Source organism: Saccoglossus kowalevskii, chromosome 2 (assembly GCF_978046115.1).
Source record: "Saccoglossus kowalevskii chromosome 2, keSacKowa6.1, whole genome shotgun sequence".
Lineage (NCBI taxonomy): Eukaryota > Metazoa > Hemichordata > Enteropneusta > Harrimaniidae > Saccoglossus > Saccoglossus kowalevskii.
The window spans coordinates 35,199,217-35,224,340 of NC_140642.1; the positions used below are offsets into that span (position 1 = coordinate 35,199,217).

Genomic DNA, 25,124 nt, shown 5'->3' on the forward strand with positions numbered 1-25,124 from the left:
CTAGTGATGCATTCATCTTTGCTATGTCTCCTTGCTTCCTCAATCCATATCTAGTGATGCATTCACCTTTGCTGTTCCTCCTTGCTTCCTCAATCCATATCTAGTGATGCATTCATCTTTGCTGTGCCTCCTTGCTTCCTCAATCCATATCTAGTGATGCATTCATCTTTGCTGTGCCTCCTTGCTTTCTCAATCCATATCTAGTGATGCATTCATCTTTGCTATGTCTCCTTGCTTCCTCAATCCATATCTAGTGATGCATTCACCTTTGCTGTTCCTCCTTGCTTCCTCAATCCATATCTAGTGATGCATTCATCTTTGCTGTTCCTCCTTGCTTTCTCAATCCATATTTAGTGATGCATTCATCTTTGCTGTGCCTCCTTGCTTTCTCGATCCATATTTAGTGATGCATTCATCTTTGCTGTGCCTCCTTGCTTTCTCAATCCATATCTAGTGATGCATTCATCTCTGCTGTTCCTCCTTGCTTTCTCAATCCATATCTAGTGATGCATTCATCTTTGCTGTTCCTCCTTGCTTTCTCAATCCATATCTAGTAATGCATTCGTATTTGCTGTACCTCATTGCTTCCTCAATCCATATTTAGTGATGCATTCATCTTTGCTGTGCCTCCTTGCTTTCTCAATCCATATCTAGTGATGCATTCATCTTTGCTGTGCCTCCTTGCTTTCTCAATCCATATATAGTGATGCATTCATCTTTGCTGTGCCTCCTTGCTTCCTCAATCCATATCTAGTGATGCATTCATCTTTGCTGTGCCTCCTTGCTTTCTCAATCCATATATAGTGATGCATTCATCTTTGCTATGCCTCCTTGCTTTCTCAATCCATATCTAGTGATGCATTCATCTTTGCTGTTCCTCCTTGCTTTCTCAATCCATATTTAGTGATGCATTCATCTTTGCTGTGCCTCCTTGCTTCCTCAATCCATATCTAGTGATGCATTCACCTTTGCTGTTCCTCCTTGCTTCCTCAATCCATATCTAGTGATGCATTCATCTTTGCTGTGCCTCCTTGCTTCCTCAATCCATATCTAGTGATGCATTCATCTTTGCTGTGCCTCCTTGCTTTCTCAATCCATATCTAGTGATGCATTCATCTTTGCTATGTCTCCTTGCTTCCTCAATCCATATCTAGTGATGCATTCACCTTTGCTGTTCCTCCTTGCTTCCTCAATCCATATCTAGTGATGCATTCATCTTTGCTGTTCCTCCTTGCTTTCTCAATCCATATTTAGTGATGCATTCATCTTTGCTGTGCCTCCTTGCTTTCTCCGTCCATATTTAGTGATGCATTCATCTTTGCTGTGCCTCCTTGCTTTCTCAATCCATATCTAGTGATGCATTCATCTTTGCTGTTCCTCCTTGCTTTCTCAATCCATATCTAGTAATGCATTCGTATTTGCTGTACCTCATTGCATTTGCTATGCATCTTTGATTTCTCCATCTATATGATTTTGTAGACATGTTTCATCTTATTGTCTTTGGTTTGTCAACAGATCAAAAGTGGACAGCTGTACCATCTGCAGAATGGTCTGATTCACCACAGGCACAAAGAGAGAAGAAACAGAATGTCACTCGCAAGAGGGTTCCAAAGCTGACAATTGTTGCAACTAATCAGAATAAAAGAAATAGTTCTAGTTCCAGCAAAGATTGGGTCACAGATTCTGACTCTTCGTTGCCAAGCATCTCTCCAAGAGGGAAAATATCCGGAGATGAACCTGTGTCTCCAGGTATTCTGAAAACACCAACTGACCATGTACATGTAGAAGACTGGGCAGCTGAGGTGGAATCGGGAAGTGAAGCTTCACTTGATGCAGATGCTCAAGAGTTGGAGTTGGAGTGGGATGATGAACAAGTGTCACATCATATGGTTATCATTGACAAACATTTTATTGAAAAGACGAAAAATAAAAACGAGCAGAAAAATGATTGCACAAAAAATGTTTCTGAAGATGTAGATGTAAGTGATATTATTGAAGATATGAAAGCAGTTGATTTGGCTGCTGAACATTCACAAGATGTGAGTGAAACCGGTGATTCTTTTGAATCATTCAAAAGTGCTGACTCTGATCAACCAGGAGAAGCTGCTTTGGCACAAGATCTAGTCAAGGCTGGGTGTGATAGTAAAGTAGAACCCGATCTAGTCAAGGCTGGGTGTGATAGTAAAGTAGAACCCGATCTAGGCTCTGCCCAACAAGAAATAGTGGATGGAAACCATGATGTTGGAGAAAATAACACCATTGATAAAGAAAGTGAGGAATTACACCAAAATACTGAAAATAATGTTGAAAGACCTGAAGGAAGATCTGAATGTGGTGATACAACAACAAAAAAAGATGACTGTGCAGTAGACCATGTTGTGCCTAATCTATCTCTTACAGAAAATAAATCTGACTCCACAGAAACAGAAGAGTCTATTAATGATAAACATGCAAAAAATGGTAATAATGGAGGGTCTGTCGGCAAGGATGAGTCTCCAACTCATAGCTTAGCAACAAATACCATAGGAACAGACAGATCTGCAGAAACAGCTTCTCATTCTGAGATTGAACCAGATATAAAATCAGAGAACTTAGCTGAAATACCTAAAGCAAATGTAGTTGAGCAAATTGAACTTGAAGAAAAAGAAGAAAAATCAGATAAGCCAGACAACTCAGCTGAAATATCTAGTACCATTGTAGTTGAGCAAAATGAATATGGAGAAAAATCAGATAAGCCAGACGACTTAGCTGAAATATCTAATACCATTGTAGTTGAGCAAATTGAAAATGGAGAAAAATCAGATAAGCTAGACGACTTAGCTGAAATACCTAACGCCAATGTAGTTGAACAAAATGAAAATGGAGAAAAAGAAGAAAAATCAGATAAGCCAGAAGACTTAGCTGAAATATCTAGTACAATTGTAGTTGAGAAAAATGAAAATGGAGAAAAATCAGATAAGCCAGAAGACTTAGCTGAAATACCTAACGCCAGTGTAGTTGAGCAAAATGAAAATGGAGAAAAATCAGATAAGCTAGACGACTTAGCTGAAATACCTAACGCCAATGTAGTTGAACAAAATGAAAATGGAGAAAAAGAAGAAAAAACAGATGAACCAGAAAACTTAGCTGAAATATCAAAAGCCAATGTAGTTGAGCAAAATGAAAATGGAGAGAAAGAAGGAAAAGATGAATGTTCATTTGTAAAACAGGCAGAAACTAAGAGTGATGTCACTGAGTGTGGAGAAGAGCTTGATCCAACAGCGCCCTCTAGTGATAGCACAAAATCTGATGCAATGTAATGACAGTTGTGTGTCACTATGGGGATAGTCCATTATGAACTATTTGGGTAAGGGTGTGTCCCAATTGGAAGATTCCATTATGAACTATTTGGGTAGAGAAGGTGTGTCATCATTGGAAGATTCCATTATAAACTGGGTAATGCTGTGTCATTACTGTAATAGTCCATTATGAACTATTTCTGTAGGGATGTGTGTTACTATTGGAATACTGTTAAATAATTTATTTTCACTGGAATTAATTTTCGCTGAAAAGGTTTTTTGGGTGTTCTGTATGGAATTTATTTTCTTTGATTTCTGGTCAGTTTAATGTAAAATATAGGAAAAATAGTATATTCACTGGCTTTTATTTTCACTGAATCATTCCTAAAATGAAAATAGCGAAAATAAAGTATTTTACAGTAGTTCATTGTCAACTATTAAGGTGGGGGTTGTAACCATTTGGTTGGGCATGTGTGTCACTATTGGAATGCCAGATTGTTAACTATTTGGTAGAGGGTGTATTGGAGTATTCCATTGTCAACTATTTAGGTGGGGGTGTGTGTTACCATGGGAATAATAATATTTTAGTTGTATGAAGTTAAGTAAACTGATAAAATAAAACTGAAGTCAAATAATTTATGGTTCATGCGTATTTTTCTCTTTTCTAGTAACACTCTATGCTACATTTGTTCTATTACACAAATTCAAACAAAGACACAACTTTTAGAATCTTATATTAAAGAAAATAACATAATTTTAACTTTTGTGTTATGTACCTCCTTAATTAAAGGAAATTATAATTTTGGATAATAAAAGTCTGTACTTTTTAATAAAAATCTTTATTTATTTTTCATTAACCAGTTAGAAAGATCAGCGGAAACTACTGAAGGGACACCCATTTGAGTCTTCTTAAATGATAGATTCTTCTTAGAACACAGATCTTAGTCACTTAACCATAAGTTGCTCTATTAGGAACCTAATTCCTGTATATGCAGTTATCTGCCTTCAACCATGTTTTATTTCAGTGAATTTGTAGAATCCAAGTACTCTATAAAAGATATGTTTTATGATGAATTAGCAAGCAGTGGTTTCACAGTTACAGGGTTATATTTTTACAATGGAAATTTAACATAGACTTTTTCACAGAAGTTCTGATCATGTTGGAAAATAATAAAAACTGGCAATGAATGCATATGACAATTTATTCTATTATCACTCAAATGATGTTCTGACTTGATATTTCATTTGTAGTTTTGTTCCACTTTTCAAAAACATTTCATCCTTCATCAAGCTGTCATGCTGCAGATCTATGTAAAGACAAAAGAATTCTTGGAAATATTAAAATGTTGACAGCTCAGTTGTTACCAGTTTTTACCATTCTGTGGATTCACTCTGTAAAAGTCCTTGTAATATCAAATTATGACCCTGGAGCAGCAAGGTAGAAAATAGCATGCTAATAAAGTCTTTTTCTTTATTTATTTACATTGTTGTCTATGGTTTTAATGAGGTTACCAGGTCAACATAATTGTTGGAAGTGCATATCCTAAATTTGATGTATTCCAACAAATGACCATATTAATACTTGTTGTTTATTGCAACCAGATATTCATTTTTTAAGCCAAAAAAGCAATATTTTTATGTATTTTATCTTGATAGATTAGTTTTGTTATATTCAGCCATTAGTCAGTTTATAGCTTATTCATATGAACTTTATCTTTACTAGGAGAAGGTATTTGAAATCATGTTTTACTAAATTATGCATTAATTTTTTTACAAGCAAACTTAATTTTGTACTTCCTTAACTTTGATTAACAATTAAAATGTTGGAAACTACTACTGTTTGTGTATCTGAATGAATAAAATGATTTGCACTTCAGAAGAAGTCTGAAAACATGGCCTTGTGGATTGACCTGTGTGTTTCATCTCAGTCATGAACTTGGTACATACATTGAACATAATAGAACCTTGATGCAGGTAATTATATTTTAGGATTAGTTTCAAAATTGCTAACTGACAGCCATATTGTTTTTAAAAATGTAGTTCCAGATTCATATATCCAACATGCCTGGACTGATCAAGTTGAAACTTCATACATATGTTATATTTGACATGTGCACATTTATTTGATTCATGATCCGATTCAAGATGGCCAAATGGCAGTCTTTTTAAAGCCAAATATTCATCAAAATCACACATTTCACTATTCGGAACACAATCTCAGTTATGCATAAACGGATTCTGTTCAAACTTAGTACATTATTCAACATCCCTGGACTGATCAAAATATACACATAAATACATCATTTATGTCACCATCTAATCCAAAATGGCTGACTGGTCTAGTTTAAACGAATGCAGTTCCACAAAGCCATATTTCATACACGCCTTGATCAATCAAATGTAAACAATAAAACATAATGACTAAAATTATTTTAACACCACACAAGTATGCACGAAGACAGTACAGCTGGAGGATTGAGTGAAGCAGAGATCGATGCGCAGTTTACTGTGAATGCATACTTTGAGGTATTCTCGTAATAACCATTATTATACATCTTTTCCTTCCAAGGATACATCGTGGGAATGCTGAAATCCAAAATGTTTAGAACAGAATCAGCAAACTTCTTTGTGTGAAGTCCGGTCAAACTCTGGTGGCAGCCATGTTCGTTTTCATTATCAGAGGACACTTGTGTGCATAATCATTCCTTATTTCCTAATATGGTAGGATGAAAATATGGCAAAAAAAAAAATATGGCACACCATGGAGGTACCTCCATGGGCACACTAACTTACGGTGCTAACAGATGAAACAGATGTACCGGTATAATAGGGCTTATTTCCTTAATTGTCAATAATCTGTCAATCACACCTGACCTAATTAACATAGCTTTAATTAGAAATATACACTGGTTACACATCATTAACTGTATGCTTACATGAATCAAAGATTATGATTACAGGGTCATAATGTATATTTGTATTGTATAATTTGTAATACAATGTTTGGCAGAGAACACACGACTGGAACTTACATTCTGTTCAAAAGACCAATGCAGATATTCACACAACCTATCTCCACTCCATAGGAGAGCAGACAGTCTGCAGATATTCACACAACCTATCTCCACTCCATAGGAGAGCAGACAGTCTGCAGATATCCACACAACCTATCTCCACTCCATAGGAGAGCAGACAGTCTGCAGATATCCACACAACCTATCTCCACTCCATAGGAGAGCAGACAGTCTGCAGATATCCACACAACCTATCTCCACTCCATAGGAGAGCAGACAGTCTGCAGATATCCACACAACCTATCTCCACTCCATAGGAGAGCAGACAGTCTGCAGATATCCACACAACCTATCTCCACTCCATAGGAGAGCAGACAGTCTGCAGATATCCACACAACCTATCTCCACTCCATAGGAGAGCAGACAGTCTGCAGATATCCACACAACCTATCTCCACTCCATAGTAGAGCAGACAGTCTGCAGATATCCACACAATCTATCTCCACTCCATAGGAGAGCAGACAGTCTGCAGATATCCACACAACCTATCTCCACTCCATAGTAGAGCAGACAGTCTGCAGATATCCACACAACCTATCTCCACTCCATAGGAGAGCAGACAGTCTGCAGATATTCACACAACCTATCTCCACTCCATAGTAGAGCAGACAGTCTGCAGATATCCACACAACCTATCTCCACTCCATAGGAGAGCAGACAGTCTGCAGATATTCACACAACCTATCTCCACTCCATAGGAGAGCAGACAGTCTGCAGATATCCACACAACCTATCTCCACTCCATGGGAGAGCAGACAGTCTGCAGATATTCACACAACCTATCTCCACTCCATAGGAGAGCAGACAGTCTGCAGATATTCACACAACCTATCTCCACTCCATAGGAGAGCAGACAGTCTGCAGATATTCACACAACCTATCTCCACTCCATAGGAAGGCAGGCAGTCTGCAGATATTCACACAACCTATCTCCACTCCATAAGAGAGCAGACAGTCTGCAGATATTCACACAACCTATCTCCACTCCATAGGAGAGCAGACAGTCTGCAGATATTCACACAACCTATCTCCACTCCATAGGAAGGCAGGCAGTCTGCAGATATTCACACAACCTATCTCCACTCCATAGGAGAGCAGACAGTCTGCAGATATTCACACAACCTATCTCCACTCCATAGGAGAGCAGACAGTCTGCAGATATTCACACAACCTACCTCCACTCCATAGGAGAGCAGACAGTCTGCAGATATTCACACAACCTATCTCCACTCCATAGGAGAGCAGACAGTCTGCAGATATTCACGCAACCTATCTCCACTCCATAGGAGAGCAGACAGTCTGCAGATATTCACACAACCTATCTCCACTCCATAGGAGAGCAGACGGTCTGCAGATATTCACACAACCTATCTCCACTCCATAGGAGAGCAGACAGTCTGCAGATATTCACACAACCTATCTCCACTCCATAGGAGAGCAGACAGTCTGCAGATATTCACACAACCTATCTCCACTCCATAGGAGAGCAGACAGTCTGCAGATATCCACACAACCTATCTCCACTCCATAGGAGAGCAGACAGTCTGCAGATATCCACACAACCTATCTCCACTCCATAGGAGAGCAGACAGTCTGCAGATATTCACACAACCTATCTCCACTCCATAGGAGAGCAGACAGTCTGCAGATATTCACACAACCTATCTCCACTCCATAGGAGAGCAGACAGTCTGCAGATATTCACACAACCTATCTCACCTTGCTGTACATGAGCTGACCCTTCAAAATGAGGCCATTTCAAAACAATACTAAAATTGTGAAGCCAATATCTGAAAGTCTAATTTAGCATGACAATTCCATGCACTGTTAGCTTGTATATTCTGGCATATAATTGACCACATTGTCATCCAGTACTCTCTTCATGTATCAAAGATGAATGTCATCCTAAAACGAAAAGTTTGAAGCAGATAATCTGAAAGCAGTTCCAGAGACTAAGAGTGCTGAATCAATTCTTCATTTTCTGTCATTCAAAATTACCCATCAGTCGAAAGAGCTCTACTGGCGGGAAATACTTGCTATAGACCCCCCCCCCCCAGGAGAGTGTATGTGCTGATACCTTAATACAAGATTAATAATGCATATTAATCAACACAAATCAATCATTACATATTGGAAAACTAATATTGGACTATATATACCTATAACTTGAGAGAAAGTGTTATAAAATCTGTCCACAATAAGCAAAGAAAAGTGTTCATGTATGTAAATGAAAGTGTATCTAATGTAAACATAAAAACAATGAATTATTTCTTGCACCCAAAAAAATAGAAGAAAAAAAAATAAAAGCATGTTTATAATTTTTAGATGAAACTAAAAACATAGTGCATTGTCTAATGAGAATCTAGTCATGAAGGATTAGACTGGTTATCCATTTATCACACTGGTGATTATCTGATTGAGTAAATGCTTGGGAAGATTTTGTACATTTAATTAAACATGTACTATATTAATCTCAAGGTTCCTTGACATGACATGAATTGCATAAAAGTTCCCAACTTTGTAAAATACAGTCTAGAATTTTTGGCAGGAAAAATTATACCAGTGTTCCATCAAGTTTTACAGCCACTGACTATTCATACCAACCCACAAGCCATCACACAAGCCTGAGTCTACCTGCCAAGTGGTTGCCATGGTTTATGCAATGGTATGTAAAACAGTTTGCAATGTTCTTCCTATGCTCTGACAAGATTAGTTAGCCAACCCTTTATTGAACTATGATCATTGGAAATCTCCAAGCAGTTATCAAGTTTAGAGTTGCACAGAGGAATGGTGCATTCTGGGATTATGTTCCGAATATGGTACATAATTAAAAATACATCATGTAGTCTGACTCCACAAGACATTGCTCTACATTTTCACTATTATTTTCTTTGAGATTTGTCTTGAGAATGTGCTCGCTTTTTGTATTTTGCCACTGGCTTGTATTTGTTCTCAAATTCCACAATTCCATGCAGGCACTGTCATGTAGCTGTACAAAACGCATCGTATTATTTCAAAAAATCACCTCATATTTTTCTGTAATATAGCACTGGCTAAGTTATAATCCCGAACAAATTCAATGGGATTAAAACAAAAGGTGGGCAAACTCCCATCAGGCAGTTTATAGATTAAAACAAAAGGTGGGCAAACTCCCATCAGGCAGTTTATAGATTAAAACAAAAGGTGGGCAAACTCCCATCAGGCAGTTTATAGATTAAAACAAAAGGTGGGCAAACTCCCATCAGGCAGTTTATAGATTAAAACAAAAGGTGGGCAAACTCCCATCAGGCAGTTTATAGATTAAAACAAAAGGTGGGCAAACTCCCATCAGGCAGTTTATAGATTAAAACAAAAGGTGGGCAAACTCCCATCAGGCAGTTTATAGATTAAAACAAAAGGTGGGCAAACTCCCATCAGGCAGTTTATAGATTAAAACAAAAGGTGGGCAAACTCCCATCAGGCAGTTTATAGATTAAAACAAAAGGTGGGCAAACTCCCATCAGGCAGTTTATAGATTAAAACAAAAGGTGGGCAAACTCCCATCAGGCAGTTTATAGATTAAAACAAAAGGTGGGCAAACTCCCATCAGGCAGTTTATAGATTAAAACAAAAGGTGGGCAAACTCCCATCAGGCAGTTTATAGATTAAAACAAAAGGTGGGCAAACTCCCATCAGGCAGTTTATAGATTAAAACAAAAGGTGGGCAAACTCCCATCAGGCAGTTTATAGATTAAAACAAAAGGTGGGCAAACTCCCATCAGGCAGTTTATAGATTAAAACAAAAGGTGGGCAAACTCCCATCAGGCAGTTTATAGATTAAAACAAAAGGTGGGCAAACTCCCATCAGGCAGTTTATAGATTAAAACAAAAGGTGGGCAAACTCCCATCAGGCAGTTTATAGATTAAAACAAAAGGTGGGCAAACTCCCATCAGGCAGTTTATAGATTAAAACAAAAGGTGGGCAAACTCCCATCAGGCAGTTTATAGATTAAAACAAAAGGTGGGCAAACTCCCATCAGGCAGTTTATAGATTAAAACAAAAGGTGGGCAAACTCCCATCAGGCAGTTTATAGATTAAAACAAAAGGTGGGCAAACTCCCATCAGGCAGTTTATAGATTAAAACAAAAGGTGGGCAAACTCCCATCAGGCAGTTTATAGATTAAAACAAAAGGTGGGCAAACTCCCATCAGGCAGTTTATAGATTAAAACAAAAGGTGGGCAAACTCCCATCAGGCAGTTTATAGATTAAAACAAAAGGTGGGCAAACTCCCATCAGGCAGTTTATAGATTAAAACAAAAGGTGGGCAAACTCCCATCAGGCAGTTTATAGATTAAAACAAAAGGTGGGCAAACTCCCATCAGGCAGTTTATAGATTAAAACAAAAGGTGGGCAAACTCCCATCAGGCAGTTTATAGATTAAAACAAAAGGTGGGCAAACTCCCATCAGGCAGTTTATAGATTAAAACAAAAGGTGGGCAAACTCCCATCAGGCAGTTTATAGATTAAAACAAAAGGTGGGCAAACTCCCATCAGGCAGTTTATAGATTAAAACAAAAGGTGGGCAAACTCCCATCAGGCAGTTTATAGATTAAAACAAAAGGTGGGCAAACTCCCATCAGGCAGTTTATAGATTAACTCACCAAGCAGGAGATGATTTCTACGTGTAACAAATGTTTTATTTTAACTGATAACCTGAAGGCTTTACATTGTACACCAAAATCAATCTGATTAAAATTTAAATGGTTTTTTCTTGCATTTTTTCCTAATTCAATTAGTCCATTGTTTGATTTTATTATTTTTCTTCAATTTCTTCCCCAACATTTATCATAATTGTCTGATCACGAAATCCCAAAAGTCTGAACAACCTGTAAAAGAGATCTTGTTCAACCTTTGCAAACTTCAATAGCCAATCACAAATACAGTAAACACAGACCTTCTCTGATTAGTTGACTAATGTGGGTATTTGAGATCGCACAAATGAGATCTTCTATAGCGGTTGTTAGGATACTTGGATGTTCGCAGTCAGAAAATTAAAATAGAATGAATAATTAAAAGAATAAAAAAAAAAGATCTTATTTTAATCGGATTAAACCAAAACCAGCTTGACATTTCATAGTGTTAGATAAAAGTTCCAAGTTTGCAGATGATCAAATACAATTCGTAATTATTACCAAGACAAACATCAGATTCCAAACTTTTATAAAATATCTAAGTTTGAAAAGATCCGATAAAAACTGTTTTAAGTTATTACAACCACAAGAAATTTTCCTTCGTCATACAGAAAGATACAATGCACACACACACATTGATTTTGAAAATTTTAAATTTACCAATTTTCATGTGTTATACTTGCCGAAAAACAAACAATATACCGGTAACCCATGGTAACAAAACCAGGTGAATGGTTTACTATAATACATTTTGATAGCTTGTGTGCAAATCAGGACATTAATGTAAAAATTTTGGAAAATGTACATTTTCACAGATTTATTCCAAGTAAAAAGATATTGTACAGTAGTCTATAAATAGCTGGGTTGAATATATCATTGGAATAAACATTCATGATACATTTACTGTATTCATACAAATACGATATCACCACAACCCTCATCATATACCAATATTATTGGTACATCATCTTTTTCACCATCTCATATCTATAATCAATGACAAACAAATTTACAGATTAATTAACATTACAATGGAATTAAAAAGACTTTTGAACACACTGTTTATGAAAGTGGATAGCATGCAACATTGCCAGACATACCATGCAGGTATCTCCATGGTGATACAAATGCCATATACTACATGTATTCCAATAGATTGATTGCTTTCTTGCATGTAAATAGTGATACTAATATCTTAGTTTTGTACAAAATGATTAACTAGGATTACAAAGTATATGTTGTATTTTCTCTTTAATGGCACTATGATGGCAAAAACAGAAACAAATTGATATTCATGGGTATTTCTATCATAATAGGGTGAGAATTGTATCATAATATTTCAAAAGTGCTACTTATAGATTTGGACATGTACCATAGCTTTTTTTTTTTGTATTTTTACCCGTAAAAATCATGGTTTCAGAGTAAATCGTGCGACAAAATGCCAAAAAATAGCATCCTTGAAACAATTTCCAAAGGAATCCATATGGCATTATTTCATAGAAAATAAATAGCATTCCCAGAATCCTCTAATAATTCATGACAATCAGAATTATCCATTTTTTCACTGTATGTCAAGCGATATCTTCAGATATGATAAGATCTTTTCTCCATCAGAACAAACGTTAAATGGCTCAAATATCACCCTTTTCATGGTTTTTAACCTTTTCACCACCAGTTCCCTCTTTTCATCACAAACTCACAATTACAATTTATAGTATACACTTTTCTCCAGAAGATTGGGACAAAATAGCCAAATTTGTTGTGTAAAAACTAAATACTGACTCAAATTTTGTCTGTTGGCTCAAAAATTAGGGTTCATTTCCAGAAAAATTGTGAACAAACAAAAAGTGCAGAAAAAATTTGGGCAAGAAAGTCTGGTGGTGAAAAGGTTAAGCAATTTCTTGCGTGAAAAGTAGTTCTGTGACCATATATTTTATGCGAGTTTTGTGAACAGCATAAAATTAAACTATAATGTAAAAATCAGGGAAATCTGAATATCCATTCTAATACCCCAGAACTACCTTAAAGAAGTATTTTTGAGTAAGATTTGTAGGAATGCCTGAATGCCTGAACAAATGGATTACAAATATTTCTGATGGCAGTTTTAGAAAAAAAGAAACATAATTAGATATTATAATTTTTTTTAAATTTTCAGACATGTTAGAAATGAATAAATACAAATATAAAAGACATGGTTTGTGTGTTACTAGCCTTAGACTGTAACACATACTTGCACACCTGCCACAATGTCAACAGACCTAACAGTTGTAGTACACATACAAGCTTTGGCAGTTTCCTGAGTAAAAAAATTATCACATATTTACAGATTACAAAAAAAACCTTGTTTTACTATATTGTAACTTTCACTGGTGTAACTTACATAGTTGTGGGTGTTTGGGTATTCAGTAAACACCAGGGCACATCAAGGTACGAATGTATTGAAGTTTTTGGTTACTTTTTTTTAATGATCTATTTGATACATTCTTCATTCTTTAACAAAAAGTAGATTTAGTAAAGTCTTCTATATGTATAAATATTAGTCATTATTCCATGTAAAGTTAAAGACACGTCTTCTCAATATTTACATCCAGTAAGCAATATATTCTTATTTAGTCTTTCAGCAATCTCAAATGTTCCTTTTTCCTCTAGACTTGTCAGCAAGTTACGTTCAAGAAGCCTGTAAATAAAGCAAAAAGAAGTAGAGCTTAGAAAAAACTACCATGTGCTAATAATGTTGTAGGTACATAAAACAGTAATGGGGTACATTTAAAATTACTAAAAAAATCATGATAAGTGGGGAATTCAGTGAATGTGATCTTTGATTTGGAAAAAGCACTGTGGCAACTATATTGACAACACAAGAACTTGAGAGATGGCTAGTGAATAACCAGGCCTACAGGTTGCATAATGTTTGCTAAAGATATGATATGTATTCAACTGTATGTTAGCATTGCATGTAAGCAGCAGTAGTAAAACACTGGTTCATAAATGCTGGTAGAAAATTGCAATGGTTCACCTCTGTCCTCAATTTATGAAGATAAATAAATGTACATGCATCTAAACAAGTGAATTGTGTAAAGGCACTCTAATTTTAGCTACCACTTGTGTACATGTGTGTAGAAACTCAATTTGGTAACATTATGTCCATCAGAAACAAGTCAAATTTGTCAATGCCATCAGTCCAGGCATGTTGGCAGACAAGACTCTAAAAAATCATCTTGGTGCAGTCTGAATTGTAACTCAACATACAAAACCACCATACACGCATAATCTCAATTTTGAAGTATAATTAGTGTAATTATAGGCAGGGCCGCCTAATTTATTGCACAGTTCCCCCATAGCATTATAGAGCAGGGCCACCTTATTTATTGCACAGTTCCCCCCCCCCCAATAGCATTATAGAGCAGGGCCCCCTAATTTATTGCATAGATCTCCCCATAGCATTATAGAGCAGGGCCACCTAATTTATTGCACAGTTCCCCCATAGCATTATAGAGCAGGCCACCAAATTTATTGCACAGTTCCCCCATAGCATTATAGAGCAGGCCACCTAATTTATTGCACAGTTCTTCCCATAGCATTATAGAGCAGGGCCCCCTAATTTATTGCACAGTTCCCCCATAACATTATAGAGCAGGCCACCAAATTTATTGCACAGTTCTTCCCATAGCATTATAGAGCAGGGCCCCCTAATTTATTGCACAGTTCTCCCCATAGCATTATAGAGCAGGACCCCCTAATTTATTGCACAGTTCTCCCCATAGCATTATAGAGCAGGGCCCCCTAATTTATTGCACAGTTCTCCCCATAGCATTATAGAGCAGGCCACCAAATTTATTGCACAGTTCCCCCATAGCATTATAGAGCAGGCCACCTAATTTATTGCACAGTTCTCCCCATAGCATTATAGAGCAGGGCCCCCTAATTTATTGCACATTTCCCCCCATAGCATTATAGAGCAGGCCACCTAATTTATTGCACAGTTCTCCCCATGGCATTATAGAGCAGGCCAGCAAATTTATTGCACAGTTCCCCCCATAGCATTATAGAGCAGGCCACCTAATTTATTGCACAGTTCCCCCCATAGCATTATAGAGCAGGCCACCTAATTTATTGCACAGTTCACCCCCCCCCCCCCATAGCATTATGAAGCAGGGCCCCCTAATTTATTGCACAGTTCTTCCCATAGCATTATAGAGCAGGCCACCAAATTTATTGCACAGTTCCCCCCATAGCATTATAGAGCAGGGCCACCTAATTTATTGCACAGTTCCCCCCATAGCATTATAGAGCAGGGCCCCCTAATTTATTGCACAGTTCTTCCCATAGCATTATAGAGCAGGCCACCAAATTTATTGCACAGTTCCCCCCATAGCATTATAGAGCAGGGCCACCAAATTTATTGCACAGTTCTCTCCATAGCATTATAGAGCAGGGCCCCCTAATTTATTGCACAGTTCCCCATAGCATTATAGAGCAGGCCACCTAATTTATTGCACAGTTCCCCCATAGCATTATAGAGCAGGGCCCCCTAATTTATTGCACAGTTCTCCCCATAGCATTATAGAGCAGGGCCCCCTAATTTATTGCACAGTTCCCCCCATAGCAGTATAGAGCAGGGCCCCCTAATTTATTGCACAGTTCCCCCATAGCACTATAGAGCAGGGCCCCCTAATTTATTGCACAGTTCTCCCCATAGCATTATAGAGCAGGGCCCCCTAATTTATTGCACAGTTCCCCCATAGCATTATAGAGCAGGGCCCCCTAATTTATTGCACAGTTCTTCCCATAGCATTATAGAGCAGGCCACCAAATTTATTGCACAGTTCCCCCATAGCATTATAGAGCAGGCCACCTAATTTATTGCACAGTTCCCCCCATAGCATTATAGAGCAGGCCACCTAATTTATTGCACAGTTCTTCCCATAGCATTATAGAGCAGGGCCCCCTAATTTATTGGACAGTTCCCCCCATAGCATTATAGAGCAGGCCACCTAATTTATTGCACAGTTCCCCCCCCCATAGTATTATAGAGCAGGCCACCTAATTTATTGCACAGTTCTCCCCATAACATTATAGAGCAGGGCCCCCAAATTTATTGCACAGTTCACACCCCCCCCCCATAGCATTATGAAGCAGGGCCCCCTAATTTATTGCACAGTTCTTCCCATAGCATTATAGAGCAGGCCACCAAATTTATTGCACAGTTCCCCCCATAGCATTATAGAGCAGGGCCACCTAATTTATTGCACAGTTCCCCCATAGCATTATAGAGCAGGGCCACCAAATTTATTGCACAGTTCCCCCCATAGCATTATAGAGCAGGGCACCTAATTTATTGCACAGTTCTTCCCATAGCATTATAGAGCAGGGCCCCCATATTTATTGCACAGTTCCCCCATAGTACTATAGAGTGGGCCCCCTAATTTACTGCAGAGTTCTTCCCATAGCATTATAGAGCAGGGCCCCCTAATTTATTGCACAGTTCCCCTACAGCATTATAGAGCAGGGCCCCCTAATTTATTGCACAGTTCCCCCCATAGCATTATAGAGCAGGGCCCCCTAATTTATTGCACAGTTCCCCCCATAGCATTATAGAGCAGGCCCTCTGATTTATTGCACAGTTCCCCCCATAGCATTATAGAGTGGACGCCCTGAATTTATTGCACAGTTCTTCCCATAGCATTATAGAGCAGGGCCCCCATATTTATTGCACAGTTCCCCCATAGTACTATAGAGTGGGCCCCCTAATTTACTGCAGAGTTCTTCCCATAGCATTATAGAGCAGGGCCCCCTAATTTATTGCACAGTTCCCCTACAGCATTATAGAGCAGGGCCCCCTAATTTATTGCACAGTTCCCCCCATAGCATTATAGAGCAGGGCCCCCTAATTTATTGCACAGTTCCCCCCATAGCATTATAGAGCAGGCCCTCTGATTTATTGCACAGTTCCCCCCATAGCATTATAGAGTGGACGCCCTGAATTTATTGCAGAGTTCTTCCCATAGAATTATAGAGCAGGGCCCCCTAATTTATTGCACAGTTCCCCCCATAGCATTATAGAGCAGGGCCCCCTAATTTATTGCACAGTTCCCCCATAGCATTATAGTGAGCCCCCCTAATTTATTGGACAGTTCCCCCCATAGCACTATAGAGCAGGCCCCCTAATTTATTGCAGGAACCCCCCCCCCCCCCATAACATTATAGAGCAGGGCCCCCTAATTTATTGGACATTTCCCCCCATAGCATTATAGAGCAGGGCCACCTTATTTATTGGACATTTCCCCCCATAGCATTATAGAGCAGCAGCCTTCTCCAACCATTACCGTAGTTGTCTGTCAAAATTGTTTGGTATGTGAATAACGGTAGTTCCCTTTCTGAAGGATGTAGTGGCCCTGAAAAGGGTCGCAAACGTTAATGTACCTCCACTTTGAAATGAGTTCCGTAGTTTATTTTGGCGTGATTTTTCGGACATTTCAATCTTTCCTGATGCCTAAAATGGTCCATTTAAGTTTTTATTGAAGAGCGTGTTTATTGTTACTAGCGTGAATGGGTAAGCTTTGTTTCGACAATGAGCTGTTATCACTGTAAACAATGATAAAGCATTCTTCTAAAGCTCAGTTTATCTTTTGAAAACAACTATTTTTTTATTTGAAAAAAAAAAATCATGCCGCTTCCCCATCAAAATCCAAGCCAAAAGATTGTATTACAACATCAGCAAATCTCTTTTGCATTATGTTCAAAAACATTAACATATTTAAATGAGCTAAGGTAATTTTTAACACGTTGGCATCATCCAGCATTTTGATTGGTTAATTAGCGATTTGACCTATTAGGTCAACTCGTTCAAGATAAAGATATGGCGGGTACCCGACAGCATTGAGCGTTTATATGCGACTGAATTCATTGACTCACGGTTTTGAATTTTATTTGAATTTCATAACAATTCAACGAATTTCTTTTTTTGTACGTTATTATAATCACTCATAATAGTAATAATCAACAATTGTGAAACGCAGCATGACCGGATTGTGCGACCATGATTATTTGCTGGTACGCAATGCAGTTGTTTTAGTTTTTACTTGAAACTTAGTTTAGAATATACTAGTACTTTCGTTACCCCAAAATGTACTGACCAATATTCATGTGAAACGCAGGGCCGAATGCTGTTCCACTTACTAAACGCACCCAAGAGTGATCAGTGACCCCGGGCATAACGGCCAATTTTCAAGTTAATTTGGACGATGCTAGTCGATGAAAACACTAGTATCGAAAACCCCCCCCCAATTTTTCGTCAATTTGCCGTTTTCCCAGGGGCCTTCTACTTTATAGCTTCAGGATAAACAGTAGAGCTCACTTATTTAGCATAACAATGAAGAGGAGACAACAGTCTGAATTAGGATCGTTATGGATAACAATACAATTCATAATTCCACTGCCAATGTTTCATTGTGTTTGAATTTGTGACTTGTAGCATGAATAAATCTATCCTACAGCAAGTTGCATCTTCTGATATCAAAATGATATATATGGGTGAAAGCAATGAGATTCAAACATGCTGTGTTGTCATTGACATACTATTGCCTGACAAATACAGATAAAAATTATACCAATGCTTTAACCCATGCATGCCATGAATCTCCATCAGGATCTGAAAAGTATAGCTTCACCTTCTGTTGTTGATGTTATGGGTACCCCACACTTGGCCAAGTCATGTACAGTTACCGTATGTAGCTAATACATTTGAGACAAGATGTAGCATGAATGGGTAAACTATTTCGCCAATGAGCTTAAATTCTTCTTCAATAATCAGTTTATCTTCCAAAAATTACAATCTTGCTGAAATCAATGGGGAAATGTATTCAGTTCAACAGTTTGTTTAGTTTGATAATTTACAAAAACAATGATTGGGATCTTATCAAAGGTACAGCTAGTATAATATTTTATCAGTGGGAATCTTTCATCAAGCTGGTGGCACATACCAACAACTAGTGTGATTTCTTGCATTTAAAGTAATTAACATCAACCAAATGTATTGGAATTCATGGCTACATACTAGTAGTCTCTCTGTGTGTTCTGTCTAGACACTCCTTTCCTTAAAACATGCAGGATATTTATGTTTCTCAGAATTTCAATTGCATTCCTTTATCAGTATGTAAACAAGTAACTTCCCAAATTTAGAGATAAATATTACTAAGTTTTGTTATTAAAAACAATAAACAAGTCACCAAAATGAACATATTTTTGTGAAGTAACCTAAGACCAATGAACCATTTAACATACTAATATAACACACTATGTGAGGATTAGTTTACAGTTTATTTATCAAACTTATTTTTTATCTATGCCTGAGTATTTGTAAGCTTAGTCACAAAATGTGGTACCGGTATATATATTCTGCAAACTAATAAATATTATAGAAAAGGAGTTCAATCCATTGTTTGAGTTTGACACTTTATATTTAGGGAACTACCAATGAGAGGATGATTTCTTCTATTTTAATATTAGGCATCTTTGTTAATTACTTGAATATGATTTGCATAAATTATTAAATAGAAGCATGTAGATTGTCTGCAATGTTACAATCACCCTGTTTTGTGATTAATAACCTGTCATCTAGAATCAGAAGATATTGCACCACCGCAGTAGTACAAATGTAGGTACTAAATAAATTGGCACAGATCTTAAGCTAGGATAGGCTCCAAGATTTTTAGAATGAAAATAAAATAAATATCCAACAATAATTGCATAATGCGATAGAATTGCAAAAAAATGTGATTAAAAAAAATATTCACTAAATTTCTTGATATTCCACTCCACCCCGATTTCAAATGCCTAAAACATAAGGTATATGTGAAAAGAAAATTGAAAAAAAAAATATTTTTTAATTAAATACTTTGCAATGAGCATCTTTCCTAATTAATGTCTATCCCTGGAATTGTAATTTCAGTGATTGCCTTTGTAATTCTCCCATCAACAATGCTTTTTCCTATGTGCTGTAAAATTACCAGTGTTCTCCCCAGGTCACAAAAACGTGGTATTGCCGTGCTGCTCGGAGAGACCACCATGCTTGCCTGACATGCTTGATTTCCACACCTTTACTAAATTGTCTATGATTTCTGCAGTTATTGTTCTATGAGATGCGTCCTCTCTATTCTTTTAAGTCATAACCAATAGAAGTCAGAAGGTGCTAAGTTTATTTGGATGGCATGTACTTGTTGTAAGTTGCAAGTCTTTGTAATTCACTGATCATGCCATAGCTGATGTTGAAAACAATATTCCAATAACAAAAATGTATCAGAAGGTTCAGGTTGCTTTCCATCATGGCGGGTGCCCTTTTGATCTACCTTATTCACAGACTGTAGCCTATCTGCCATTGGGGGCACTCTAATCATAACGCTACGTCAAGACAACTGAAATTGTGGGTAGATCCTTTTCGATTTGATTAAAGACTTCCATGATCGTCACAATGTTCAGTTTCCACTATAGCCAGGGATATTTTAAACAGTGCAGTTGTAATTGTTGTTAAATAACCGAGAATCCTTCATTAGTCGGAAAATTGAAAAATTGGGGTCGGTCGGTCAGACTTTTTTTTTTTTTTTAAACTCGTGAAAACTAAGGGTATCAGAAATAGCCAGGGGTATATGGAAAAAAAAAAACGCGACCCGATATTTCATAATATTTGGTCGGTCACTGGAGGCAACAAAACAATTTTTTTTTTGGCCTTACATATTTTGCCACTATTTTTGTACAACAGACAGCAGTTGTCTACTTTTTAATAATATTGATTTTCTTGTTTAAATTATTTAGGCCATGATTTGTGTTTTCGCTCTAAATAATAAAACTAAACATAATACGAAAAATGAAAAAAATATGAATAAATTATGTAAATTATGTGTTAATTTTTACTGTAGAATACTTTTTTTTCGCTTGGAATTTATTTTCGCTGAAGGGATGATTTCGTGAAAATAAAATCCAGCAAATATACTTTTTTTTGCTATATTTCACATTAAACTCATCGGAAATCAGTGAAAATAAATTCCATACAAAACGCCTTTTCAGTGAAAATTAATTCCAGCTAAAATAAAGTATTCCACACTAACAGTATGTAAATTAGCCACCATCCTTGATCAAAATTAGAGGGGAAAACATACATATTCATCATGTAATAGTTATATCCATCTTGTAATATTTTTATTGCCATAATGATAATTTTAGAGAGGCAAAATCTTTGATAATTCAATATCTACGGTCAGGAATTCCAATGAATGAGATTCAATTTCACAGCAAGTTTTAGGATTTGTAAGTTATCATTACATGTAAACATGTCAATATTTGTGCAATCAAACACAGCCTGTTGAATCTCACAAGTCACTTACTGGTGGCGCACATGCGCATAGAACTACAGTTTTGCAAGATGGCTATCAAATTTGCTACCTAATTAGCAAACTAGCTAACTGATTTGCAAAAACCTTGGCACGTACACTTGGAAGAACGGTTTGGGATTGTGTGGGATTTCGACCGTATCGTTATCTGAAAGGTTGGATGAGAACACGCATAAATAAACTTGATAAATGCATAATGTGCCTTATTAATGTACACAATCAATGTAGTAATTCACATATTAAACTATTTATTTGAAATGAAAAGAATTTGTACGCCAAATTGTTGTTAAAATACATAATATCGATTTTCATAAACCTGTGCTCCCTGTGGAAAGACCACTCTCCCAAGGCAGGTTGGTTGGGGAAACCCCGGAACTCAAAAGATAAACTTGTATTCAGTAGTTCTACTCAGTAGTTGCTGTAAAAATGCATCCCAGAAAACACAAGACAGTGTTATTTCATTGTTCTTAAGTAGACAAAGTCTGGCAGAAATTGCACAGCATCAAATATTTTTTTTTTATCAAAAAGGGTTTAAAATAAATTTTAAAATAAAGACATAACAAATCCAAGTTGTTGCCGAATCAGTAGAATGTAATCCTCCCTTGACAGAATTTTGTTTGGTTGAAATCGAAAAATCAATTTTGTTCTTCAAGCCAGTTTCACGGGACGGTGTACAGAAATATATACTCTCTTTATGTTTACCACTATGCGAATAAAGAGTGGCACCGCATTGTTAGGGTCCGTCCTGTACACCGACGCAACAGTTTTACGGTCAGACGAAGCCCTACCCGGACCACAGTGCCACAAAACCACGGCTATACCTATTGTAGCATGCCTTCCTTTTTTGATATTTCACTATAAACCAAATCATAGCTTATAATTTCTTAAATGCTTAAATCCTTTAACTTGTCTAGAAAATGTTGCGAAACACTTGCATTCCTAAAACGAGTTTATATTTCGCGCTGTACAGAGAGTCTAGACTGGGCATACCATTTATAGCATACTAGTAGGGTTGGAAGATGCAATTGCATATGAATATGAGAATTACCTTTGTTTGGACTTATTGCCAAAGTAATTAATAACTGTTGACTTAGATGAAATAATTGTACATTTACTTTTGTTTGATAAACAAACTTTAAAGCGATATATTTTCGGTGAGCAGAATGTTGCTAGGGTGTCAGTTAGCCCTTTTGTAATTTAGGTAGCAAATTTGATAGCTATCTTGCAAAACTGCTATTCCATGCGCATGTGCCACACCAGAAAAACTTTGGTTAACAAATCTGAATTGATTATTTTGAGAAAAGTTAAACACACAACTTTAGAGATTATGAAGCAAATATTTTGGAATTGAACAAACAGTTGACAAACAGTCTCGCATAAAGTTTTATTTTTCAAGGCTCTTGTTACTCATTCACCAAAAATCTAAACTAATAAGTGGCTAAAAAAAATTGGCTAAATGGCCTGTTTTATTATTAAAATAATTAATGTCATTCCATTAACTACAAATGTTATCATCAACAGTATGTACATCAAATATACAGCTCAGGACAGACCACAGAACTCATTCGATTGAAAAGCGATTGGCAGCACTAGCAATGTCATGAGGCATTCATGCTAAAATGTATTAAAATTTTTTATTTAAGCAACTAGCTTAGTGCATAGTCTGCTGACAGTCTTATTTCATTCATATCTGCTATTTATGGAGGCGTTCACTAGGTAATGTGTTAGTCAGTTAGTCAGTTGACATTCACTTTAATGGGAATCCATCAAGAAGCATGCTATTGCTCTTATTTTGTCAAAATGAAAAGATCGACTAGTGTCAGTCATGTTGCTTTATGAAAACGTGACCTATATGTACATATATGGGGCCAAGTGTCATATGGAGGACGCCCTCTCGAGTTCACAGTATAGTCGTAATGACATATACATGACAAATGACATCAAGAAAAGGCATTTCAAGATGAGTTGGCAGCACAGGATATTCAGATTTCAAAATCGTGTTTTCTTGTACAGTACAAAGCAAAATTTCAGTTTGAACTTTCCCTAATGTCATTACAAACAAAACCTAAACTTTGAAGTTTTGAATGAATTATCTATTCGCAATGATATAACACATATTAACAGTACTTGTATACTAAAGCTGAAATTCACAACAAAACAGTGATTGGAAATTACCAGTTTGGCTAAATGTTTTTTTTTTCAGACTGGATGTGGGGGGTGGGGGTGGCTCTTATGTACAGTATTCAAGTGTACATGCCAACATTAATGATCAGAGTATTCGATTTACAAAACTGCAAAATCTTGATGACTGTGTCTGTTGACTTTATATCTAATGTGTACATGTTGGCCAATCCATGTACCTTTTTTTTGTATTTATTTTCAAAAATTTAACAAAACCAAAATTAATAATCAAATAAATCAAATTTCATTTGAATAAACATGAACACGCTTTGAGATATCAGTAGAACAACGACAATCGACCCCTCTGTGCTTCGCATACAGAAACTAGTAAAAAAATTCTAACAGGCAATTACAAAAAAAATCTCATGCTATCGTTTCAACATCTGCTTCAAAAATCAAATTGTCTACGATTTTCACTTTGAATGCGGCTGTCATATGACATTGTTGACAACGGAATACAAAACTGCTATGTTTTTTGTACGAGACTATATTAAATTACGCTTACCTGCGTTGCGGGTATTCCTGACGGAGTTGTTAAACTTGCAGTTTCCTCTCCGGTGTCCGTGCCTTCTGTTGTATTATATGTCATCTCACCTTTCCAGAAGAAACTGTAGTATATTGCTAGTATTATTGCAGCTAACGAAACTGAGAGCACATAAGCGAAAACTGTCGCTAACCGCACCCATTTCTTGTTGGTTTTCATGTTCGTCGCCATGTTGTTCACTCTTTTGTCAGCGCCGCCAGCCGTACCCGACGAGTAGTTGACGTTCGGTGTTTTGTTCTGCGAATTATGGATGCTATCGGGCATATTGTTTTCTTTTACCATGCTCAAACGTTATTTAAAATCGCCACTCCAGTGATAAGGTGCTTGTCAATAAGTGTTAGTTACTTATTAACATGAAATCTCTCGCTGATAAACAACGAAATACGCTGTGCGATAACTGCAAGCATCTATGATCTATACAGGATCTCAGCTGCGTTTGTGTGTGTATTTTTTACTCGCGGAAGTGACATCATCGGATTCGTCCTCGTTCTCATTAATTATGAGGACACCGAGGATTCATTGTTGAACCTACATATTTTGCTTTATGGGCTCTGAAATTCATTATTATGTTGAGTGGGACAAATGTAAAAATGCGCTTAAATTACTGCACAGAACACCCTGTTTTCTCTGGTATTTGATTTCACTGTTTTGAGCATATTTATGGAGTTTTGCTGGTGAAACAATGAGCTCTACTGTTTAACATGATAACATGTGAATTCCATTTAGCTTATTTCACTAAGGGTTCGGACAGTTACTTCGGCCTGGGGTGGGTCGGTCGATCAGTAGGGGGGTTAACCCTGTTTTTGATTTTGCAAATAGGGGGAGTCACCCTGTTTTTAATATCGTGAATAGGGGGTCACCATGTTTTTAGGAATTCACAAACGCGCTTATGCGTATATTTTTTTAAAATTTATTTCAGAACAAAAGATAAAAAAGTTAATCGTACAAATGTGTTCTCAATAATAACTATCACCTATATTGCCTATACAT

The 25,124-nt window shown here is 37.0% G+C and overlaps 2 protein-coding genes across 7 annotated transcripts in view; one reads left to right on the plus strand and one right to left on the minus strand.

Annotated features, from left to right (window-relative positions):
• The window catches only part of LOC100378168 (uncharacterized), a 39,654-nt gene extending 34,543 nt beyond the window's left edge, over positions 1-5,111 (plus strand). For all 6 annotated transcript variants that reach the window (XM_085494968.1, XM_002735664.4, XM_085494986.1 and 3 more), the window contains one exon: positions 1,516-5,111. In XM_085494968.1, coding sequence (XP_085351094.1) covers positions 1,516-3,299 — 1,784 coding nt within the window. In that variant the 3' untranslated portion in view covers positions 3,300-5,111. The remainder of the gene's footprint in view (positions 1-1,515) is intronic.
• Positions 5,112-11,008: 5,897 nt separating this feature from the next.
• LOC102808181 (uncharacterized) lies at positions 11,009-24,592 on the minus strand. The gene is made up of 2 exons (XM_006817650.3): positions 24,096-24,592; positions 11,009-13,701 (listed from the first exon to the last, which is right to left on the minus strand). Exons 1-2 carry the CDS (start codon positions 24,414-24,416, stop codon positions 13,693-13,695), a joined length of 330 nt encoding a protein of 109 aa, XP_006817713.1. The 5' UTR covers positions 24,417-24,592; the 3' UTR covers positions 11,009-13,692.
• Positions 24,593-25,124: the final 532 nt, after the last annotated feature.